At 42.5% G+C, this 21401-nt stretch overlaps 2 protein-coding genes across 4 annotated transcripts; one reads left to right on the top strand and one right to left on the bottom strand.

The window, feature by feature from the left end:
- Positions 1-914: 914 nt before the first annotated feature.
- LOC112238571 (zinc finger protein 883) lies at positions 915-4405 on the bottom strand. Its single transcript, XM_024407136.2, has 2 exons — positions 4252-4405; positions 915-3804 (listed from the first exon to the last, which is right to left on the bottom strand). The coding sequence occupies exon 2, from the start codon at positions 3692-3694 to the stop codon at positions 1859-1861; it is 1836 nt and encodes a 611-aa protein (XP_024262904.2). The 5' UTR covers positions 3695-3804; positions 4252-4405; the 3' UTR covers positions 915-1858.
- Positions 4386-20713, top strand: LOC112238573 (gastrula zinc finger protein XlCGF17.1). Of its 3 annotated transcripts, none has more exons than XM_024407142.2 (4): positions 4386-4466; positions 5731-5917; positions 6545-6658; positions 19679-20713. In XM_024407142.2, the coding sequence occupies exons 2-4, from the start codon at positions 5785-5787 to the stop codon at positions 19993-19995; spliced, it is 564 nt and encodes a 187-aa protein (XP_024262910.2). In that variant the 5' UTR covers positions 4386-4466; positions 5731-5784; the 3' UTR covers positions 19996-20713. The 3 variants fall into 3 exon arrangements, with proteins under 3 accessions (XP_024262910.2, XP_024262908.2, XP_024262909.2); XM_024407140.2 differs by lacking the exon at positions 19679-20713 and adding an exon at positions 15968-17408; XM_024407141.2 differs by lacking the exons at positions 4386-4466; positions 19679-20713 and adding exons at positions 4476-4605; positions 15968-17408.
- The last annotated feature ends 688 nt before the right edge of the window (positions 20714-21401 follow it).

Here is a 21401-nt window from a genome sequence, read left to right as displayed (position 1 = left end):
TGTCATTTATGTCAAAATAATTGCTCACAACAAAATGTACATTTGTATGCATTTTTCCTCTGCTCTACAATAAAACATATTTGAAACATTTTATACAGAACAGCATGCCTATGCTGTTGAAAAGCATACAAACTCACCTGATTCATTGTGGAAGATATTGTTTCCTCAGAGTTTATTCACATGACAAATAAGTAAGTGGGCTACATTTACTTTGTTAGTCGCAGCCCTTAGATAAAGATTAGGGGGTTGCTGGGAAATAATTCCAGGATTTCATGTCCGATGAGCTCAAATACCAGACCAATCAAACGTTGATTTAGATATAAAAACTTGATTTAAGTAGTGACAAATAAGCGTCTCGCGTAGGCTAATCTTACTTCGGAAAGATCCTGGATAAGATTTTACCGGATCTATAAATCAAGAACACGGTTCAACAACAACAGCCCTTTCACTAAGAATCCTGTTATCTGCCATCGTCTACTTTTACCTGACACCCACTTTGAACAGGAACCTCTCAGAGTCCTGATGTTTTTTCGGGTGAAGACAAAGCATGAAAAGTGCTTGACCTTGTATATTATTATGAGATGTATCCTTTATTCCAGTTTCACGAGTCGTTTCATAATTCTTTAATAACAATAATTATATTTTGTAGAGCACATTTCCCACACTCAATGCACTTTATATATTATATAGATGATATATTAGATTATATATATATTTTTAAGCGTACTAAACAATTAAGGTGATAAGCTGACATTGTTGAGAAGATAATGGGTTGAATTTATTGATCAATTGAATACATGAATACATACCTACTATTGTTAAAACATTCTACATTATAACAATTGAATTGATAATGGGAGTACATGAAAGATACAACTCTCAACACCCCCCCCACACCCCACCCCACTCACTCACCCAAACATCCCCCACTCCACACACACAGTTCACTATGACATGTTCTATGACATTGAAACAGGTCAGTATGATGTTGTTTGGCCCATAGAGCCGGTTTCCGAGACAACACTTAATACTAGTTCAGAGCAGGCCAGCCCCAGAAGAGACCCTTCTTATCAACTGTAAGCCAGAATGTCCTCTGTGTCGTCTTCTCTGTGTTATTCTCCAACCGCATTGTCAGACCTCTGACAAGCAGAGCTTCTGTTGTCTTTACAGGTCTGTGGGTATGATATCTGATTGGAGGTTAGCTTTACAGTAATGCTATTGGTCAACAACTCAGATTTTGAATTCAAACAAGTCTGACATTATAAAAGGTCTTACATTCACTGCCTCTCTCTTTTTTGGTTCCTGAAATGCTGTGGTGAGATACTCTCTCAATTTCTTTCTCTCTCCCATGAGCCATGGTTTCTTCGTCTCCCTCGTTCTCTCTCTGACCATGCCTAGAAGGATGTCTTGTAACACTAACTATAGTCTCTTGCATATTGCCATTAATCTTATGGAGTCAGATAATTAAATTTAATGGGCTTTTTTTGCTGTCTTATTACGATTAGCATGTAAGGTACACATGCATATATGATAAATATAACCCCATTACACTAGCCCTAAACTAAAAAACAAGCTCAATGGAGAATCTCAATTCAATTATTTTTTAAATGATACTCTGTGTCCGGGAAACCACCCCATAGTGTCCACGGTGTTGAGCAGTGTTTCTCAAACCTCTCCTTGGACACCCCCAGACGTTTCACAACTTTGTTGTATTCCTGAACTAGCTCACCTGGTTCACCTAGTCAAGGGCTTTAGGATTAGTTGACCAGTTGAATCAGGTGTATTAGTTCTGGAATAGATCAAAATCCACAAAATGTCCCTGAGGAGAGGTTTGACAACCACTGGTGCAGAAAACAGGTCAATAAGGGGGTTTAGTAGCAGAAGGTGCTGTGTGTAGCGGGTAGCCAGTGTTCACATAGAACACTGGTGACGTGGTTTCAGAACTTGGTGTGGCTGAGGAGTCCGGCAGCTGAGTTTTGGACCATTTAGAACTTACAGAAGGTACCGGAACAGATGTCGGAGAGGAGAGGGTTGGAAGAGGACACATTCCTCCTCTGGCGTGGGCTTTCTGGTGACTTTTTAGGTGCCCCGACTGAGCGAAGCTCTTCTCGCATAGATTACAACCGTAGGGCTTCTCTCCCGTGTGTGTTCGTTGATGATTGGCCAGGGTGGCTGATTGAGTGAATCTTTCACTACACTGATCGCAGCCATACGGCTTGGCTCCTGTGTGTGTGCGCTGGTGGCTCGTCAGTTGCCCAGACTGAACAAAACTCTTCCCGCACAGATCACAGCTGTAGGGTTTCTCTCCGGTGTGTGTTTTGCGGTGGCTCGCCAGGGCTCCGGCCCGCGTGAAGCTCTTGCCACATTCATCACAGAGGTGAGGCTTCTCTCCAGTGTGAGTCCTCTGGTGGCGTCTCAGGTGGCTAGAGGTAATGAACCTCTTCTCACACTGATCGCAGGCGTAGGGCTTCTCTCCTGTGTGTGTCCTCTGGTGGATTGTCAGAGATCCCGACTGAGCGAACCTCTCCCCACACTGATCACAGCTGTAAGGCTTCTCCCCAGTATGAGTTCTCTGATGATTTGACAGGGTGCCGGATTCAGAGAAGCACTTGCCACACTGCTCGCAACAGTAAGGCTTCTCACCGGTGTGGGATCTTTGATGGGAGTTTAAGTGGGCCCAGTTAATGAAGCTCTTTCCACATTCGCAGATGAAAGGTTTCTCTCCGCTGTGGGTTTTCTGGTGGAGTCTCAGGGCGCTCGAGTGGGAGAAATTCTTCCCGCAGTCCGAGCAGTGGTAGGGCTTCTCTCCCGTGTGGACTCTCTGGTGGGATTTCAAGTGTGCCGACGTGACGAAACGTTTCGGACAATCCAAACAAGAGAATGGCAGCTCACCGGTGTGCCTTCGCATGCGGTGTAGCTTCAGGGCGTTCGATTGGCCAAACCTCTTCCCACAGTCGGAGCAGCGGTAGGGCTTTTCACCAGTGTGCGTTCGCATGTGTGATATCAGATAAGATGAGCAGTAGAAACTGTTCTCGCACTGCGTACAGTGGTAAGGCTTCTCTCCGGTGTGCGTGTGCTGATGGACAGTCAAATGACTTTTGTGACTGAAGCTTTTGCCACAGTCTGAGCAGCAGTGGGGTTTTTTCACTGTGCGTTTCGGCTGGCGTTTTTTAACACTCTTCTCTGCTGCCTCAATCAAATCTTCTTCTTCCTCCTCCTCTTCTCCTCCTTTCACCGTTCCACTCAGCCCCGGTGTTTTCCTGCTTTCGAGTCCAAGTGAAGCACTACCCGGGGATTCTTGGAAGGGGGACAGGTGAGGGTTGTTCTGGTAACTATAAAGATTCCCTCCATCCTCTTTACGTTCTGCGTCGCAGCTTCCTTGTGCTCCGTCGTCCACATGCGCTGACGCTGATTGTCTGGAGGCCACACCCCCAGCATCCTGTATCCTTTTGATGTCCTCTTTCAGTTGGAGTAACCATGACATTCCCCGATCCTCAGATTTCATTAAATCCTCATTTTCCCATGTTTCCTCCATGATTTTACGCCGTAGTGCTCGTTGATTCTTTCCTTTAATTTCGGATCCATCCTTGCCACCTATTCCACTGCATTCACAAAGGGAGCGTAAATTGTCCTCTGTTAAAGTCCATAAACTCTCTTCAATTTCATCCATCAACGTTTCTCTTTCACGATTCATATTGTCCTGCTCACGAGGTATCAGAAATGATGAAGTTGTTGAACACCTGAAATTCGTTCGGTGCTCTCTAGTAAGCTACTCCAAGGTCTTTCACTCGTTGTCCTCTGTTCCTGAAGAATAAAATAATTTGATACTACTTTAATTACCATTAAATAAATACTTTGTCAAGGGCTCAACTGCAGGTGATTGTTAGACAAGATACCCCTTAGAAGTGTGTTGATCTTATAGGTGTTCGGCTGTAGCTAAGCAATATAGCCTAGTAGCTCAACTACTGTACTCCATCTCGCCCTTCGAAAGGCCAGGCTGGTGGAATTATTGCTGTATTGCAAACAGACTCCTATCCAATCCTCTCAGTTATAGCTACATAGCTAAGTGCATAAGGAGCTGTGTGTTAATTCGGGATTCAGTGTAGGATTCGAGCTAGATATCGGTTATAAACGTTGGTAGCTATAGTTACCCGGACCCATTGTCGGTAGTTATAGCTAGCTGGCTAACGTTAGCTGGATAGCTAGCAATTATCTCTACGACTATATTGCGTGGCATTAAAATATTATCACCTTATTTTCGCTTTGTGGTTCTTCAGTGCGTCCAGATAAAGTTGTCTTGTTGCTCAAGTTTTTACGTTTTACATTGTATATTTAGAGAAAAATACAGTTGCAGTCGTGGGGAATCAACGATAAGGCAACAACTTCCTGTTTGTCTGCGCTCTCAGGCCAGAGCAATCGAATGTCGACGTAGATCTCCAGTCATAACATCCGCTAGGGAAGTCGAGGTGAGTAACAGCTCGCTGGCTAGTTAACTAATTTTGTTTTAACGGGCAATTAAATGTACGCAGTTATATTGAAAAGGTGCTCACCCAAGCTAGCACTATATACCAGAACGCTAGGTGGCTAATGCTACGAAAAGGACGGGTCAGTTTCGGCGAGAGCTAGCTCAGTTAGCTAATATTGTGTAGCATCACCACTGTCCATCTTGTTTAGCGTATCTTCTCTCCTTGTGTCTATGATAATACAATCACATGTAAACTAGAGTGTAACCTGCATTTGTAACACAATTAATCTTTGAAGTGAGCCGATCTACGCGCCCTGTTTAAAGAGGTGAGGTCATCTGGTAAATAACTAGCACTAAGCAATTGCACAACAAGTTCTCATCAGGGGTGGAGCATGAGAATTCAAAGATCTGCTGCAACAATTTATTTTCGTTTTTTGTTAATTTTCAAAATGCACAATAATGACCCCCAGCTTACAATTGCCTCATTCATCTCCTCTCCCCTGTAACTATTCCTCAGGTCGTTGCTGTAAATGAGAATGTGTTCTCAGTCAACTTACCTGGTAAAATAAAAATAGATTTTTGTAGTATGCCTATAAGACAATGACCAAGGTTAGTGACAGTTGCTGACAATCAACAAACAAGACATCCTAATGTGATTTATCACCTGCCTCTAACAGTGAAATGCTTACTTACATGCTCCTATAAAAATAGAAGTAGTGACACAAGGAATGAATACAGTGAATAACGTATACAGGGAGTACCAGTACCAAGTTGATGTGCAGGGATACCATGTAAAATGACTAGGCATCCAGATACATAATACTGAGCTGTAGCAGCAGCTTATGTGGTGAGTGTGTGTATAGTCGGTGAAAGAGCGTTAGTTTAAAAAAATAAAAACCGGTCAATGCAAGTAGTCCTTATTAGCAGCCTTGACAGTGTCCAGCGCGTGTCCACAGAAGACCGGTTCTAGGTGGAATAAGAGCATTGCTATAAAAACAACTGATTTAAATGACTGCCATCACCAACCTACACCATCAAGGGGAGCCCCTGACTGAACTCATGGCCAAACATTTATACCTGATGCCACACCCTTAATTAACAATAAGGCACACCTGTGTTAACAGGCCATGAGCACATGCCTGTTAAACCAGGGTTTCCCAAACTGGGTCCTGGGCCCCCCCCCGGGTGCAGGTTTTGGTTCTGCCCTAGCACAAATAATTGAATCAGCCTCATATCATTGTGTGTATGTAACACTGAACCCACAGATAACCATGGATCTACACTAGAATACACAATTACAAGCCCAAAAGGATTCAGAAATGGATTTTGTGGAGAACGCGGGGTCTGAGTCGGAATCAGACTACCTTCCTAGTCCCACTGCCCCAGAACCTGAACCCAATGTGACTGTGAAGGAAGAGGAAGAGGAGGGACATAGTGACATGGCTGACCCAGGTGAGTCCATGTTGCGTGAAGTTGGCCCTAGACGCTGATCTTTGGTCAGTTTTGTATTTCTCCCACCAATGAGAGAGGCTTGGGGGAGATTAGGCAAATCCTAGATCTGCACCTATGGGAGAGAGAGGTTAGTAGTGTTAAAAATATAAAGCAGTGAACAAAATGATTATGAATGGAATACTATGAAAAAAAAAAGTTGGATCCGGGACTGATCAAAGATAACAGTAGAGGCAACTAGAGGTAGATGTTGCCTTAGGGAGAAACCCAGCTAGAGGTAGGCCTAACCAGAGCATTATGCTGCCTTAGGGAGAATCCCAACTAGAGGTAGGCCTAACCAGAGCATTATGTTGACTTAGGGAGAATCTCAATTGCATTTCCTTGATTCCTCGCATCCTCTCTCCTTCTGAAAAATGATCAGATGTAAAGGTCAGAGGGGAGGGACCTCTGACCTCATCCAATGGGTTTTGAGAAAGAAGCAAGGAGAGAGGACAAGGAATCAAGCAAATTAAACTGAGATTCTCCCTTACTTATTCCCTTCAGTTCCTAGAGGAACACAGGGCCCCAACGGTGCATGTCCAGCATTACAGTATTAGCTGGCAATTAATTATATTGGTTTGGTTATTTCAGACCACCTCTCAGGTCTCACCGTGGCAGAAAGACCCAGATTTAATATGATTATCAAAGAAGAGGAGGAGGAAGATGATGAAGCAGAAGCAGAGGAAGATGAAATGGTTTACTCGGGTAAGTCCAGAGGCCTGTTCAGAGGATGTAAGTTCGAATCAGGTAGAAATCTATGGTGTCAAACAGAAATGATTGCCTGTCAGATTGAATAAGCAGGGCTATTCAACTCTTACCCTACGAGGTCCGGAGCCTGCTGGTCTTCTGCTCTACCGGATAATTCAGCAGCCCTGGTTAGAGGTGAAAAATGAAAACAAGCAGTGGAACTGGCTTCGAGGTCCAGAGTTGACCTTGAGGGGGAATAGGGAATCACGTCAACTCCTTTCATTCCATTTCTATCTGCAACGTTCAGATTGTTTCATGTCACTGAATCCACCCGTTGTAGGTGGGCCTGTGAGGTGTCGGGAGAAAGTTAGTGTCATAATAATGTTGATATCACAACAACATCACGATCTGTCTGATACAGTGTGATTTGTGACAAAGGAAGGAAGGGTTGCTAGGATACACAATAGTAGGTGTTTGTAGATAGGTGCTCTTTGGTAGAGCGGTAAGATAGGTGCTCTTTGGTAGAGCGGTTAGATAGGTGCTCTTTGGTAGAGCGGTTAGATAGGTGCTCTTTGGTAGAGCGGTTAGATAGGTCATCAAAGAAAGAAGGACCAAGACACTCTTCATATCATTAAAATGCATTTATTGTTATGGCATGTTCAATAGAACAAAGATTTAAAACCTTGGCGTGTTTCGGCAGCATGGCCATCGTCAGGGACTACAAAGATACGATGACAGCACAGGAGGTTGGTGCCACCTTAAGTAGGGAGGATGGGCTCGTGGTAATGGCTGGAGCAGAATTAGTGGGATGGTATCAAATACATCAAACGCATGGTTTCCATTGGCTCCGTTCCAGCCATGATTATGAGCCGTCCTCCCCTCAGCAGCCTCCACTGAATGACAGTGTGATTTCTCAGTTGTATTTTCCCTTATATTTTCCATACAATGTTCGTTGAAATACAAACGGCAAGGTGCTGTCTGCAATAAATAATAAAAAACTGGTGGTAGGTCAAGAGTGTTGATCTAGGACCAGGTGCCCCCGGTCCACATAATCTTATTCATTATGATCTAAAAGGCAAAAATGATCCTAGATCAGCGCTGGTACACTGAGACGCTTTGTGAATGCAGTCGCTGGTCTGTGATTATCAGGCAGTTTGATGGATTTGGTTTTGGGCTGGAATCCTAACTGGATACTTGGCCATTTAACTGAAACTAGCTTGTAAATTATCAAGCTTAGTTCCTTGAGCGAATTAATCTGCAGAAAAACTGGTGAAGACAGAACGAGAGATTTGCTCTTCAGAAAAAGAGAGAAACTCCTGTGCAGAGCAGTGCGTCTAGATCTAGGTGCTAATTTTGGCGGAAACAACTGCTATTCTAAATCAATTCTAAAACCACACAGTAAAACAAGACAGACATGCCTGCCCTCTGTTCTAGTGTGGGATTGTTACACTTTTTTGAGAGAGATTTGCTCTGTCTCATTGTTAACCATGGCACTTTGACAAACATTTTTGGCTTGTATTGTTTATTCTGGTTTAATTTTTAGCCAGTTATGTGAATTTAGAACAAAGTCTTATTTACAATGACTGTCTGTGTGTTTGTCTGTAGCTGGAACGTAATACCCCCCTCTAGTGATGTCACAATGCCAGAATTTTGTATCATGATACTCGATACGAAACGATACCGAAACCACAGCAAAACCATTTTTTACAATATGTTTAACTGTTATTCGAAATTGAATTTATAAAAAAAAAACAAAGCACCATGTTTAATAACAGAATAATCTTTAATTGTCCTTCTGCAAAACCATATGAGACTCAGAGCATACTAAATAATTGTACAATTAAATCTAAACTGTTTTAACATGTAATTTCATACATATCAGGCTTATTTTGCTCATCTATGGTCATAATATTGGGTCAAATTACATTAATCAGCAAAATAATTGTATGTAAAATGTAATAGTTTAGTTCCAAAACAATATATAAAAACACTTTGACGCTCTTGTCTTGCCCTAGTCCACACACCGTAGAAATAGAATGGATTCTATGGTCCACACAGCATACTACGATTCCCAGAATGAATTTCACCTCCCATGGTGCAATGCTCTGCCAAGGGCTGCTGGCTGGCTAGCAACACGACTAGCAGGCCCAGACGAGCTAGCTACGTAGCTAGTTGAAATATATAGCTGTCATAGCTAAGTTATGAGTGCATTGGTGGGTGATATAATATACTAGCCTTAACAATATAATACTGACAAAAGCACATACAATGCCTTCAGAAAGTATTCAGACCCCTTGACTTTTCCCATATTTTGTTATGTTACAGCCTTATTCTAAAATGGATTAAACTGTTTTTCCCCTCATCAATCAACACACAATACCTCATAATGACAAAGCAAAAACAGTTTACATTTTTTAGAAATTAAAATAACATCACATTTACATAATTATTCAAACCCTTTACTCAATACTTTGTTGTAGCACCTTTTGCAGCGATTTACAGCCTTAAGTGTTCTTGGGTATGACGCGACAAGCACCCCTGTATTTGAGCAGTTTCTCCCATTCTTCTCTGCAGATCTTCTCAAGCTCTCAGGTTGGATGGGGAGCATTGCTGCACAGCTATTTTCAGGTCTCTCCAGAGTTGTTCGATCGGTTTTCAAGTCCGGACTCTGGGCCATTCAAGGACATTTAGAGACTTGTCCTGAAGCCACTCCTCTGTTGTCTTGGCTGTGTGCTTAGGGTCGTTGTCCTGTTGGAAGGTGAAACTTCGCCCCAGTTTGAGGTCCTGAGCACTCTGGAGCAGGTTTTCATTAACCTGTCTAGGACTGGGGAACCCCGTTCCGCTAGCGGAACCCCTCGCCAACAGCCAATGAAATTACCGGGCGACAAATACAAATCAACAGAAATCTCATAAATCTAATTTCTCAAACATACAAGTATTTTACACCATTTTAAAGATAAAATTCTCGTTAATCCAGCCACAGTGTCTGATTTCAAAAATGCTTTAAAGCGAAAGCTCCACAAATGATTGTTAGGTCACCACCAAGCCACAGAAAAACCCAGCCATTTTTCCAGCCAAAGAGAGGAGTCACAAAAAGCACAAATAGAGATAAAATTAATCAATAACCTTTGATGATCTTCATCAGATGACACTGGATTCACATAGGATTTCATGTTACATTATTGTGTATGTTTTGTTCGATAAAGTGCATATTTATATCAAACAATCTAATTTTACATTGGCGCGTTACGTTCAGTAGTTCTAAAACATGCAGTGATTGTGCAGAGAGCCACATGAATTCACAGAAATACTCATTATAAATGTTGATGAAAATTCAAGTGTTATGCATGGAACTTTACATACACTTCTCCTTAATGCAACCGCTGTGTCAGATTTCAAAAGAACTTTACGGAAAAAGCATAATCTGAGTACGGCGCTCAGAGCCCAAACCAGCCCAAATAAATATCCGCCATGTTGCGCAGTTAACATTAGTCAAAAATAGCATTATAAATATTCACTTACCTTTGATGATCTTCATCAGAATGCACTCCCAGGAATCGCAGTTCAACAATAAATGTTTGTTTTGTTCGATAATATCCATCATTTATGTCCAAATAGCTTCTTTTGTTAGAGTGTTTGGTAAACAAATCCAAACGACCGTTCAGGTCCAGTCGGACGAAAAGTTCAAAAAGTTATATTACAGGTCGAAGAAACTTGTCAAACTAAGGACAACTAAGGATGTTTTTATCATAAATGTTCAATAATGTTCCAACCGGAGAATTCCATTGTCTGTAGAAAAGCAATGGAATGAGAGATACCTCTCATGTGACTGAGAACGAGGCTGCTGCCAGACCCATTAGTCAAACAGCTCTCATCCGGCCCCCCTTCACTGTAGAAGCCTGAAACAACGTTCTAAAGACGGTTGACATCTAGTGGAAGCCTTAGGAAGTGCCTTAGAAAATAACCCATATCCCACTGTGTATTCGATAGGGGCTGAGATCAAAAACTACAAACCTCAGATTTCCCACTTCCTGTTTGGATTTTTTTCTCAAGTTTTTGCCTGCCATATGAGTTCTGTTATACTCACAGACATCATTCAAACAGTTTTTGAAACTTCAGTGTTTTCTATCCAATACGAATAATAATATGCATATATTAGCATCTGGGACTGAGTAGGAGGCAGTTTACTCTGGGCACGTTATTCATCCAAAAGTGAAAATGCTGCCCCCTATCCCAAAGAATTTAAGGATCTCTCTGTACTTAGCACCGTTCATCTTTACATCTATCCTAACTAGTTCCCAGTCTCTGCCACTGAAAAACATCCCCATAGCATGATGCTGCCACCACCATGCTTCACCGTAGGGATGGTGCCAGGTTTCCTCCAGACGTGATGCTTGGCATTCAGGCCAAAGAGTTCAATCTTGGTTTCATCAGAACAGAGAATCTTGTTTCTCATGGTCTGAGAGTCTTTATGTGCCTTTTGGCAAACTCCAAGCGAGCTGTCATGTGCCTTTTACTGAGGAGTGGCTTCCGTCTGGCCACTACCATAAAGGACTGATTGGTGAAGTGCTGCAGAGATGGTTTTCCTTCTGGAAGGTTCCCCCATCTCCACAGAGGAACTAGAATTCTGTCAGAGTGGCCCCTCTCCCCCGATTTCTCGGTTTGGCCAGGCGGCCGGCTCTAGGAAGAGTCTTGGTGAGTCCAAACTTCTTCCATTTAAGAATGATGGAGGCCACTGTGTTCTTGGGGACCTTTATTTCTGCAGACATTTTTTGGTACCTTTCCCCAGATCTGTGCCTCGACACAATCCTGTCTCGGAGCTCTACGGACAATTCCGTTGACCTCATGGTTTGGTTTTTGCTCTGACATGCACTGTCAACTGTGGGACATTATATAGACCGGTGTGTGCCTTTCCAAATCATTTCCAATCAATCGAATTTACCACAGGTGGACTCCAATCAAGTTGTAGAAACATCTCAAGGTTGATCAATGGAAACAGGATGCACCTGAGCTCAATTTCAGGTCTCATAGCAAAGGGTCTGAATACTTATGTAAATAATGTATCTGTTTTTTATTTTTAATAAATTTGCAAAAATGTGTAAAACTCTGTTTTCGCTTTGTCACTATGGGGCATTGTGTGTAGATTGCTGAGGTTTTTATTTATTTAATCAATTTTAGGATAAGGCTGTAACATAACAAAATGTGGAAAAAGTCAAGGGGTCTTGTTGCTACATTTGATGTATTGTCTATGCCCAATAATGTTTGTACCATGTTTTGTGCTGCTACCACGTTGTGTTGCTGCCATGCTGTGTTGTTGTCTTAGGTCTCTCTTTATGTAGTGTTCTGGCGTCATGATGTGTGTTTTGTCCTATATATATATTTAATCCCAGCCTAGGTCCCCGCAGGCCTTTTGGTAGGCTCTTTATGTAGTGTTCTGGCGTCATGATGTGTGTTTTGTCCTATATATATATTTAATCCCAGCCTAGGTCCCCGCAGGCCTTTTGGTAGGCTCTTTATGTAGTGTTCTGGCGTCATGATGTTTCGTATGATGCTCCTTTCCAATAAATATAGACAAATACAAATATTCTAGCTCTTATCCATAATCATGTATTATTGTAGACTACCCTACTCACACAGTTTACCCGCACTGTATCTAGCTGTTGGCTAGAGCGCACATGCCAATACCAGAGTAGACACATTTGCTATTTAACGCAACAGTTTTTGTTATTATCTACATGTTTCTCTCTTAAACAAGTGGATTATTTACAGTGCCCTCCACTAATATTGGCACTCTGGGTAAATATGAGCAAAAAGGGCTTTGAGAAACATGTATTTGCTGTTTATCCTCTTGGACTTTCATTCAAAATATTCACAAAAATCAAACATTTAATTGAAGTAAAATAATAAAAATTCAAATGTGAAATTAATATTTTGCTCTGAAACGTGTGCGACAATTATTGGCACCCCTAGAAATTCTTATGAGTAAAATCTAACTGAAGTATCTTCCCATTCATATGCTACATTTAAGATAACCTGGGTGATTAGGAACACTTAAGAGGTAAGCCACGACTTCCTGTTTCACTGGGGTATAAATATGTGGTGACACAAAGGCCAAGTTCCCATAGTCATCCAACACTATGTGAAAGATCCGAGAATACAGTAATGATGTGCGACAAAAGGTTGTCATGCTGAACAAATCAGGAAATGGCTATAAGAAAATAGCTCAACGGTTGAAAATGACCATTTCCACTATCAGGGCGATAATTAAGAAGTTTAAAGCAACTGGAAATGTTAACAAATCGGCCTGGAAGAGGACGTGTTTCTATATTGACCCCACACAGTGAGGAGGATGGTTCGAGTGGCCCAAAAATGTCCAAGGATCACAGCTGGAGAATTGCAGACCTTAATTGGGTCTTGGGGTCAGAAAGTCTCCAAAACTTCGATCAGACACCACCTACATAACCGCAAGTTGTTTGGGAGAGTTGCCATAAAAAAAGCCTTTGCTGTCATCAAACAACAAACTCAAGCACCTACAATTTGCCAAAGTTACTGGAACTTTCAATGGGACTGAGTTCTATGGTCAGATGAGACCAAAATAGAGCTTTTTGGAAACAAACACCAGATGTGGGTTTGGCGTAGACAGAAAGATGTCCATTCAGAAAAGTACCTCATCCCCACTGTGAAGTATGTTGTGGGCTGTTTTTCTTCCAAAGGCCCAGGACAACTTGTTAGGATGCATGATATCATGGACTCCATGTACCAGCGGATATTAGATCAAAACCTAACTGCCTCTGCTAGGAAGCTTAAACTGGGCAGTGGTTGGATCTTCCAGCAGGACAGTGATCCAAAGCTCCACTCAAAATCAACACATTGTTCACTGACAACAGAATCAAGGTCTTACCATGGCCATCCCAGTCTCCTGACCTAAACCCCATAAAAAAACCTGTGGGATGAGCTAAAGAGGAGAGTCCACGAGCGTGGACCTCGACTCTGAAGGATCTGGAGAGATTCTAAATGGAGGAATGGTCTCAGATCCCTTGCCATGTGTTCTTAAACCTTATTACGCATTCAGAGCTGTTATCTTTGCACAGGGAGGTTGCACAAAGTATTGATTGAAATGGTGGCAATAATTGTGGCACACATATTTGAGAATATTTGTTTGACGATAAGAATTGTATTTTTTCTTTCAATTATTTTACTTTAAAGTTTGGATTTTTGTGAATATTTTGATTGAAAGACCAAGAGGATAAACAATAAAAACATTTTTACAGACCGTTTTTCTCATATTTACCAAGGGTGCCAATATTAGTGGAGGACACTGTATCTCAAGGCTTTCCTACTTGTATTTTTTAAATTTTTTTTACAATTATAGATCTAACATTGGAATATATCTACAACTTTTTAAAAAATGTACAAAAATTATAACAACTTACCACAAAATCGTTTTTGTTTAAATATCTAAAAGTTGTGATGACAGAGGGCATTTTTTGTTGAGCAAGAGCAGTGGGAAAATAATTTGGTGACATCTTATGGTCTTAATGTGAATTACAGGGGGCGGGCGCCAGTTACCCCAGGTGGCCAGTTGTCCCCTGGTACACAAGGGTCTCAGCTCCAACTGGCTCTCATTTGGATCATAGGTGGGACCCAGCCCAATTCAACCCTGGGTCATTTTGGAACTAAATCTCCCTTGCACTGCGCTGTTTTGTAACACCTTTTTCTTTGTTGTTTTGTTGGGCTGGCCCTCATCTGCTCTGTAAACAAAGTTTTCCCATAGTTTGAGTCCAGTGTCAGTTTTGTCAACAAATTGTGGGCGTGGAGATACCGGTTTGATGTTTTTGTTAGAAGAAGCCATGCTGTTGGCATTCTCTCTCCGTGAGAAGATTCAGACAAATTACTAGACTCAACCCTCTCAATCAGTACACACGTGAGACACATGGCAGAAGTAGCGAAAGGTCCAAAAATTCTAGTACCGAACCATTTTTCATATAGTACAGAAGTTTCTGTACACCACACAACATTACCCCCCTCTAGGAACAATAAAGTAATAATCTGTGCATAGCCGTGATTGAGTGTCAACTCCCGGGACCTCCCATGTATGACTCCTCACTGGAGACCAGGGTTTAATCCCCTTTCACTGTTCTCCCCACTCGAGACCAGAGTTTAATCTCCTTTCACTGTTCTCCCCAATGGAGACCAGGGTTTAATCCCCTTTCACTGTTCCCCCCACTCGAGACCAGGGTTTAATCCCCTTTCACTGTTCTCCCCACTGGAGACCAGGTTTTAATCCCCTTTCACTGTTCTCCCCACTGGAGACCAGGGTTTAATCCCCTTTCACTGTTCTCCCCACTCGAGACCAGGGTTTAATCCCCTTTCACTGTTCTCCCCACTCGAGACCAGGGTTTAATCCCCTTTCACTGTTCTCCCCACTGGAGACCAGGGTTTAATCCCCTTTCACTGTTCTCCCCAATGGAGACCAGGTTTTAATCCCCTTTCACTGTTCTCCCCACTGGAGACCAGGGTTTAATCCCCTTTCACTGTTCTCCCCACTGGAGACCAGGGTTTAATCCCCTTTCACTGTTCTCCCCACTCGAGACCAGGGTTTAATCCCCTTTCACTGTTCTCCCCACTGGAGACTAGGGTTTAATCCCCTTTCACTGTTCTCCCCACTGGAGACCAGGGTTTAATCCCCTTTCACTGTTCTCCCCACTCGAGACCAGGGTTTAATCCCCTTTCACTGTTCTCCCCACTCGAGACCAGGGTTTAATCCCCTTTCACTGTTCTTCCCACTCGAGACCAGGGTTTAATCCCCTTTCACTGTTCTCCCCACTCGAGACCAGGGTTTAATCCCCTTTCACTGTTCTCCCCACTCGAGACCAGGGTTTAATCCCCTTTCACTGTTCTCCCCACTGGAGACCAGGGTTTAATCCCCTTTCACTGTTCTCCCCACTGGAGACCAGGGTTTAATCCCCTTTCACTGTTCTCCCCACTGGAGACCAGGGTTTAATCCCCTTTCACTGTTCTCCCCACTGGAGACCAGGGTTTAATCCCCTTTCACTGTTCTCCCCACTGGAGACCAGGGTTTAATCCCCTTTCACTGTTCTCCCCACTGGAGACCAGGGTTTAATCCCCTTTCACTGTTCTCCCCACTGGAGACCAGGGTTTAATCCCCTCTCAAAATTCTCCCCAATGGAGACCAGGGTTTAATTCCCACCCGTGACAATCCTTTCTCAGTGTTCTCCCCAGGTGCTTGTCTGTCTCCTCTTGCTGAACGGTCTTCAATAAAAATGAAGTATTAATCTATTTGTCTGTTTTATTCAATCTGTATAGGAGACAGGATAAAGTTGGACCCAGACTATCTTCCAGAAATGACTGTGGCAACAGGGCAACCACAACACCAGAAGAAGAAGGCTGCGAAGAAGCTTCATCCATGTCCTGACTGTGGGAAGACATTTGACAGACCATCACACCTAGAGAGACATGAGAATACCCACACTAGAATCAAGAAGCTGGCCCCTGACTACACTTGTTCTTACTGTGGCAAGATCTTCGCTAAACCGTCAAAGCTGGCTCGGCACGAGCGAGGACACACCGGAGAGAAACCGTACTCTTGCTGCAAGTGTGGGAAGTGCTTCGCTGAGCCAGGACACCGGAAGAGTCACGAGCTGACGCACAATGAAGAGAGACCGTACACCTGCGCTGACTGCGGGATAGGCTTCTTCAACCAGTCCAAGCTGCAACGGCACCAACGCACACACACGGGTGAGAAACCGTACTGCTGCACCGAATGTGGGAAGACCTTTGCTCGTTCAGGAGGCCTAAAGACTCACTGGCTAAGCCACACAGGAGAGAGACCATACCTCTGCTCCGACTGTGGGAAAAGCTTCTTCAGCTCTGGGGACCTGAAAGTCCACCACTTGACCCATACCGGAGAGAAACCACACTGCTGCTCCGTGTGCGGGAAGGGTTTCGCGCAGAGGGGGAATATGCGGGCTCATGAACGGTCTCACTCGGGGGAAAGGCCTTACAGCTGTGCCGACTGCGGGGCCAACTTCGCCCATTCTAACTATTTAAAGATACACCGGCGCATTCACACGGGAGAGAGACCCTTCCCTTGTCCTGTCTGCGGCAAGAGGTTTATTCTATCCGGGCACCTCGGAAGACACCAGAAAACACACATACCTAAAAACAACACTTAGGAGAACACACATATCCAAACACACACGGGGACACACTCATGAGCTTACTGAAGTATATTTTATTTGCATATAATCATGAACTACAATGAAACGGATGAAGAACAAAAAATAAAAGACATGGTAAAAGTCCTGAGAGAGCGAGGGTAAGGGATGCTCCCCCGTGAAGCTCCACCCTCAACACTTCTCTTTCCATACTGTGTCCCAAATGACACCCTGTTCCCTATATGGTGCACTACCTGGTCAAAGGTCAAACCTATACAGAGCAGAGGGTGCCCATTGTCCTGTTCCACTGTTTTAATCTAAACATTGTATAGAATTTATTTGGCAGGTTGTTGTGTGTGTGTGTGTGTGTGTGTGTGTGTATATATATATATATATATGTGTGTGTCTTTGTCCTGAACTTTTTTGGTGGTTTTCATAATGTGAGAGCTCTGGTGAGTAAGGTTTCTATTGTAGTTAGTTACCTGTCTTACCTGACTTTTTCCACATTTTGTTACGTTACAGCCTTATTCTAAAATGTATTAAATTGCCCCCCTCCCCTCAATCTATACACAGTACCCCATAATGACAAAGCAAAAAGGCCTGTCTCACAGTCCCTGCTACTGAAAAACATCCCCACAGCTTGATGCTGCCACCACCATGCTTCACCGTAGAAATGGTGCCAGGTTTCCTCCAGATGTGACGCTTGGTTTCATCAGAACAGATAACCTTGTTTTTCATGGTCTGAGAGTCCTTTAGGTGCCTTTTGGCAAACTCCAAGTGGGCTGTCATGTAGCTTTAACTGAGGAGTGGCTTCTGTCTGGCCACTCTAACATACTGGTATAGTGCTGCAGAGATAGTTGTCCTTCTGGATGGTTCTGCACATAACTTTGGAGCTCTGTCAGAGTGATCATTGGGTTCTTGGTCACCTCCCTGACCAAAACCCCTTTCCCCCTCAGTTTGCCTGGGGCGGCCAGCTCTAGGAAGAGTCTTGGTGGTTCCAAACTTCTTCCATTTAAGAATGATGGAGGCCACTGTGTTCTTGGGGACATTCAATGCTGCAGGCATGTTTTTGGTACCCTTCCCCAGACTCTGTGCCTCAACACAATCCTGTCTCGGAGCTCAATGTACAATTCCTAAAACCTCATGGTTTGGTTTTTGCTCCGACATGCACTATCAACTGTGGGACCTTATATAGACAGGTGTGTGCCTTTCCAAATCATGTCCAATCATTTGAGTTTACCACAGGTGTACTCCAATCAAGTTGTAGAAACATCTCAAGGATGATCAATGGAAACAGAATTTACCTGTGCTCAATTTCAAGTCTCATAGCAAAGGGTCTGAATAAGGTATTTCAATTACTTTTTAATCAGATTTTGCAAAAATGTATAAAACTGTTTTTGCTTTGTCATTATGGGGGATTGTGTGTAGATTGGTGAGGGAAAACATGACATTTAATCCATTTTAGAATAAGGCTGTAACGTAACAGAATCTGTATAAAGGGAAAGGCTCTGAATACTTTCTGAATGCGCCGTATATTCTGAAAGTATCGCCTTGCTAACTATAGTTATTGTTACTCAAATACAAAGTGTAATTAGTTATAACACCTTGTTACTGAGTCAAGTAATCATATTATTGTGCCACATTATGTTACTGAGAAGTTAACCCACGATCCTGGTGAAATGGACGTCAATATGCCTGAATAAAACGGTTCCACGAGGAGCTGGCTGTCTGGCTGGTTAAATTGCAACAATGGAAGTTTGGTTTAGAAAGTATTGATTTATGCAGATGGAAAGTGAATGGATTTCTGGAGGAATAAGACAATTTAGTTCAAATGTGACCCTCGTCGTAATTCATACTCTTTAGTACATTTTCATATTAGAATATAAAAAAAAAATGTACTTCGGGTTTCATGAAGAGGGGAAAAAAATAGTCTGTCAACATTAGTTAGATATGCACATAATTGACCAGCTTGGCAACAAACACCAATATGACATCAGGGTCTGTGTCCACAAGACATCTCAGAAAAGGTCCTAGGAATCCTGTTAAAACCTGTTAAGACTATTAAAACTCCCAGCTCAGAGGAAGTTTTAGGATGATGTTAGAACACTGCCCAGACAAACTGAGCCCAGAGTAAAATCAACTCATACAGTGGGGCAAAAAAAGTATTTAGTCAGTCACCAATTGTGCAAGTGCTCCCACTTAAAAAGATGAGAGAGGCCTGTAATTTTCATCATATGTACACTTCAACTATGTTAGACAAAATGAGAGAAAAATCCAGAAAATAACATTGTAGGATTTTTAATGAATTTATTTGCAAATTATGGTGGAAAATAAGTATTTACAGGCCTCTCTCATCTTTTTAAGTGGGAGAACTTGCACAATTGGTGGCTGACTAAATACTTTTTTGCCCCACTACATTTCTGCATATTGCGTCTTTAACATAAACCCTAGATGCCTTAAATTGCCCAATTTGTAGGCTTTTTTTTTTTAAATAATGTGATTGTGCTCCAAAGGGATTACTTGGAATAAATAACATGATGTAGGTAATTCAATAATCAAAAGAAAAACATGTTTAATTAGCCTAGTGGTCATAAATATTTAGACATATCATGTGAAATTTACAAAAACAAAGAAATAGGCCTTGTGAAATCATTGTATAAAGAGCGAGAAATACTGTTGCATGTATTATTTCTGGATTGATCATATAGAAATATCAAAACATTCTTTGAACAACTCCAAACCAATTGCATGTGGTGCAGGAACCACTGACCCACTGCCTTTTTCTATTACAAAGACACCTGCTGGCGACTCTTAACTGGTCAGGACAGCTCATGAGGTCTCCTAAATATCTGTCCACTAGGTGGAACTCATGACGAAAGAGGCTTCACGCATCGAACCGCAGTTCTCGTGGGAACCGTCACTGATGATGTCAGAATTCAGGATATCCCCAAGCTCAAGGTGTGCGCTCTGAAGGTGACTGACTGCGCTCGCCGCAGGATCCCAAAGGGCAGGGCACCGTGCTGCTGTCAGGACCCCGTAAGGGCAGAGAGGTGTACAGGCATTTTTGGAAAAGCCTGTGGAACCCCCCACAGTCACACCAAGCCCTACATTCACTCCAAGGGCAGGAAGTTTGAGCGTCCTCTTGGGCGCAGATCCAGCCGTGGATACAAGGCCTAAAGTCATTTTTGTTTTCCCTAGAATCTGATACAAATAAAGATAGCGATACAAAATGAGAGAAAAAAACGAGAAAAAACTATGTAGCTAGCAACGCAACGTTTAACCAAGAAAGAAAATATATAAAGCAATTGTACGTGATATATACTTGATACATTGTTCAGCCAAGCATTACTGCCACTACCAGAACGCTAGATAACAAAATAGCTTTACTCTATGAAAAGGACAGCTTTAAGTGTAGGTGTGGGGCTTTTGTTTTCCTTGCTGCGGTGCTAAACTAGTCTCGGAAAATCCTAGACACAGGGCAACAACACGAACAGTGAGGGGATTTGATTAATGCTCAGGATGAACCAGGTTAGCGTTGAGTGCATTCGCTTTGGAAACCGGGCTGTCTCCCGGGTGCCCCGCCCCGTTTTGGCCGAGGGTGAAGTCTGCTCAAAACAAAAGTGCCGTAGGTTAAGCAAGTGGAGTAATGAGTAGGATTCTGGGTTTTCACTTGCATAAGTGATTACTTTTGATAAAAGGCTTTGTCTGTCTTCTCAATGAAAACAGGTTTGAAAATTCAAACACATTTAATGGAAAACATATGTATGTTTCTGAACGATGCTTTGTTGACAACATGCGGCACAGATTACTGTTCAATTGAGGGTGCTCCTCTCATAACGCTTTTGCCCCACGGGCCATGCCATAGCTGTGCCAACTTTACTTAAATAAACAACATTCAAACACAACTCCAGAGCATGACTCTTCTTTCACCACCATCATTTTATTTTATAATAGCTACAGTGTTAATAACATGATATCAATTTTAAAAGGTTGTCACCCTATTCAATATACAATATTTAAACTGAAATTCTTCTTTCACTACCACTTATTACCAGACATCCAGGGTTTATTACAGGATACTCAATGATTATAACACGTTACTCTTGCATCTTCAAAGTATTTGGGGCTCTTTGTTGTGAGTTCCCTAGCGTTTCTTCAGAGCTGATGACTGCCTGAAACTCTCCCCACCTTGGGAGCAGTGGAAATGCTTCTCTCCCGTGTGAGATAGCTGATGTATCTTCAGAGTTGATAACTGACTAAAAGCATAGTGATTTTGAGATTTGAGGTTGGTGTGAATGTTCTTTTGCCATACTGGCTGGAAAGGTTCTTATACCTTGCTTGCTAGCTAGCCAACTTCGGCTAATTTACAGTCACGTCAAACAGTGCAGCTCAATCTTGCTTACTCACAGTGCTAGGGCTAATTTGGGCTCCAGATGTCCAGCCTGTTAAGATTATGTACCTGATAAGTAAAAAATAAAATAAATATAAAAAAGTGTCTGAGCTTGACCAATATGTTTTTCTGAAAGTCAAACGTCCTTTTTCAGATAACACACACACACACACACACACACACACATATATAT

Source organism: Oncorhynchus tshawytscha, unplaced genomic scaffold, assembly GCF_018296145.1.
Source record: "Oncorhynchus tshawytscha isolate Ot180627B unplaced genomic scaffold, Otsh_v2.0 Un_contig_10867_pilon_pilon, whole genome shotgun sequence".
Taxonomy (NCBI): domain Eukaryota; kingdom Metazoa; phylum Chordata; class Actinopteri; order Salmoniformes; family Salmonidae; genus Oncorhynchus; species Oncorhynchus tshawytscha.
Note: the sequence above shows the minus strand (reverse complement) of the source record. Positions and strands in the feature narration are given on the sequence as shown.

Coding starts and splice junctions, on each gene's coding strand:
- LOC112238571 (XM_024407136.2), bottom strand. CDS start 3,694: ATGAATCGTGAAAGAGAAACGTTGATGGATGAAATTGAAGAGAGTTTA.
- LOC112238573 (XM_024407140.2), top strand. CDS start 5,785: ATGGATTTTGTGGAGAACGCGGGGTCTGAGTCGGAATCAGACTACCTT. Junction 5,918..6,544: donor TAGTGACATGGCTGACCCAG/GTGAGTCCATGT, acceptor TGGTTATTTCAG/ACCACCTCTCAGGTCTCACC. Junction 6,659..15,967: donor AGATGAAATGGTTTACTCGG/GTAAGTCCAGAG, acceptor CAATCTGTATAG/GAGACAGGATAAAGTTGGAC.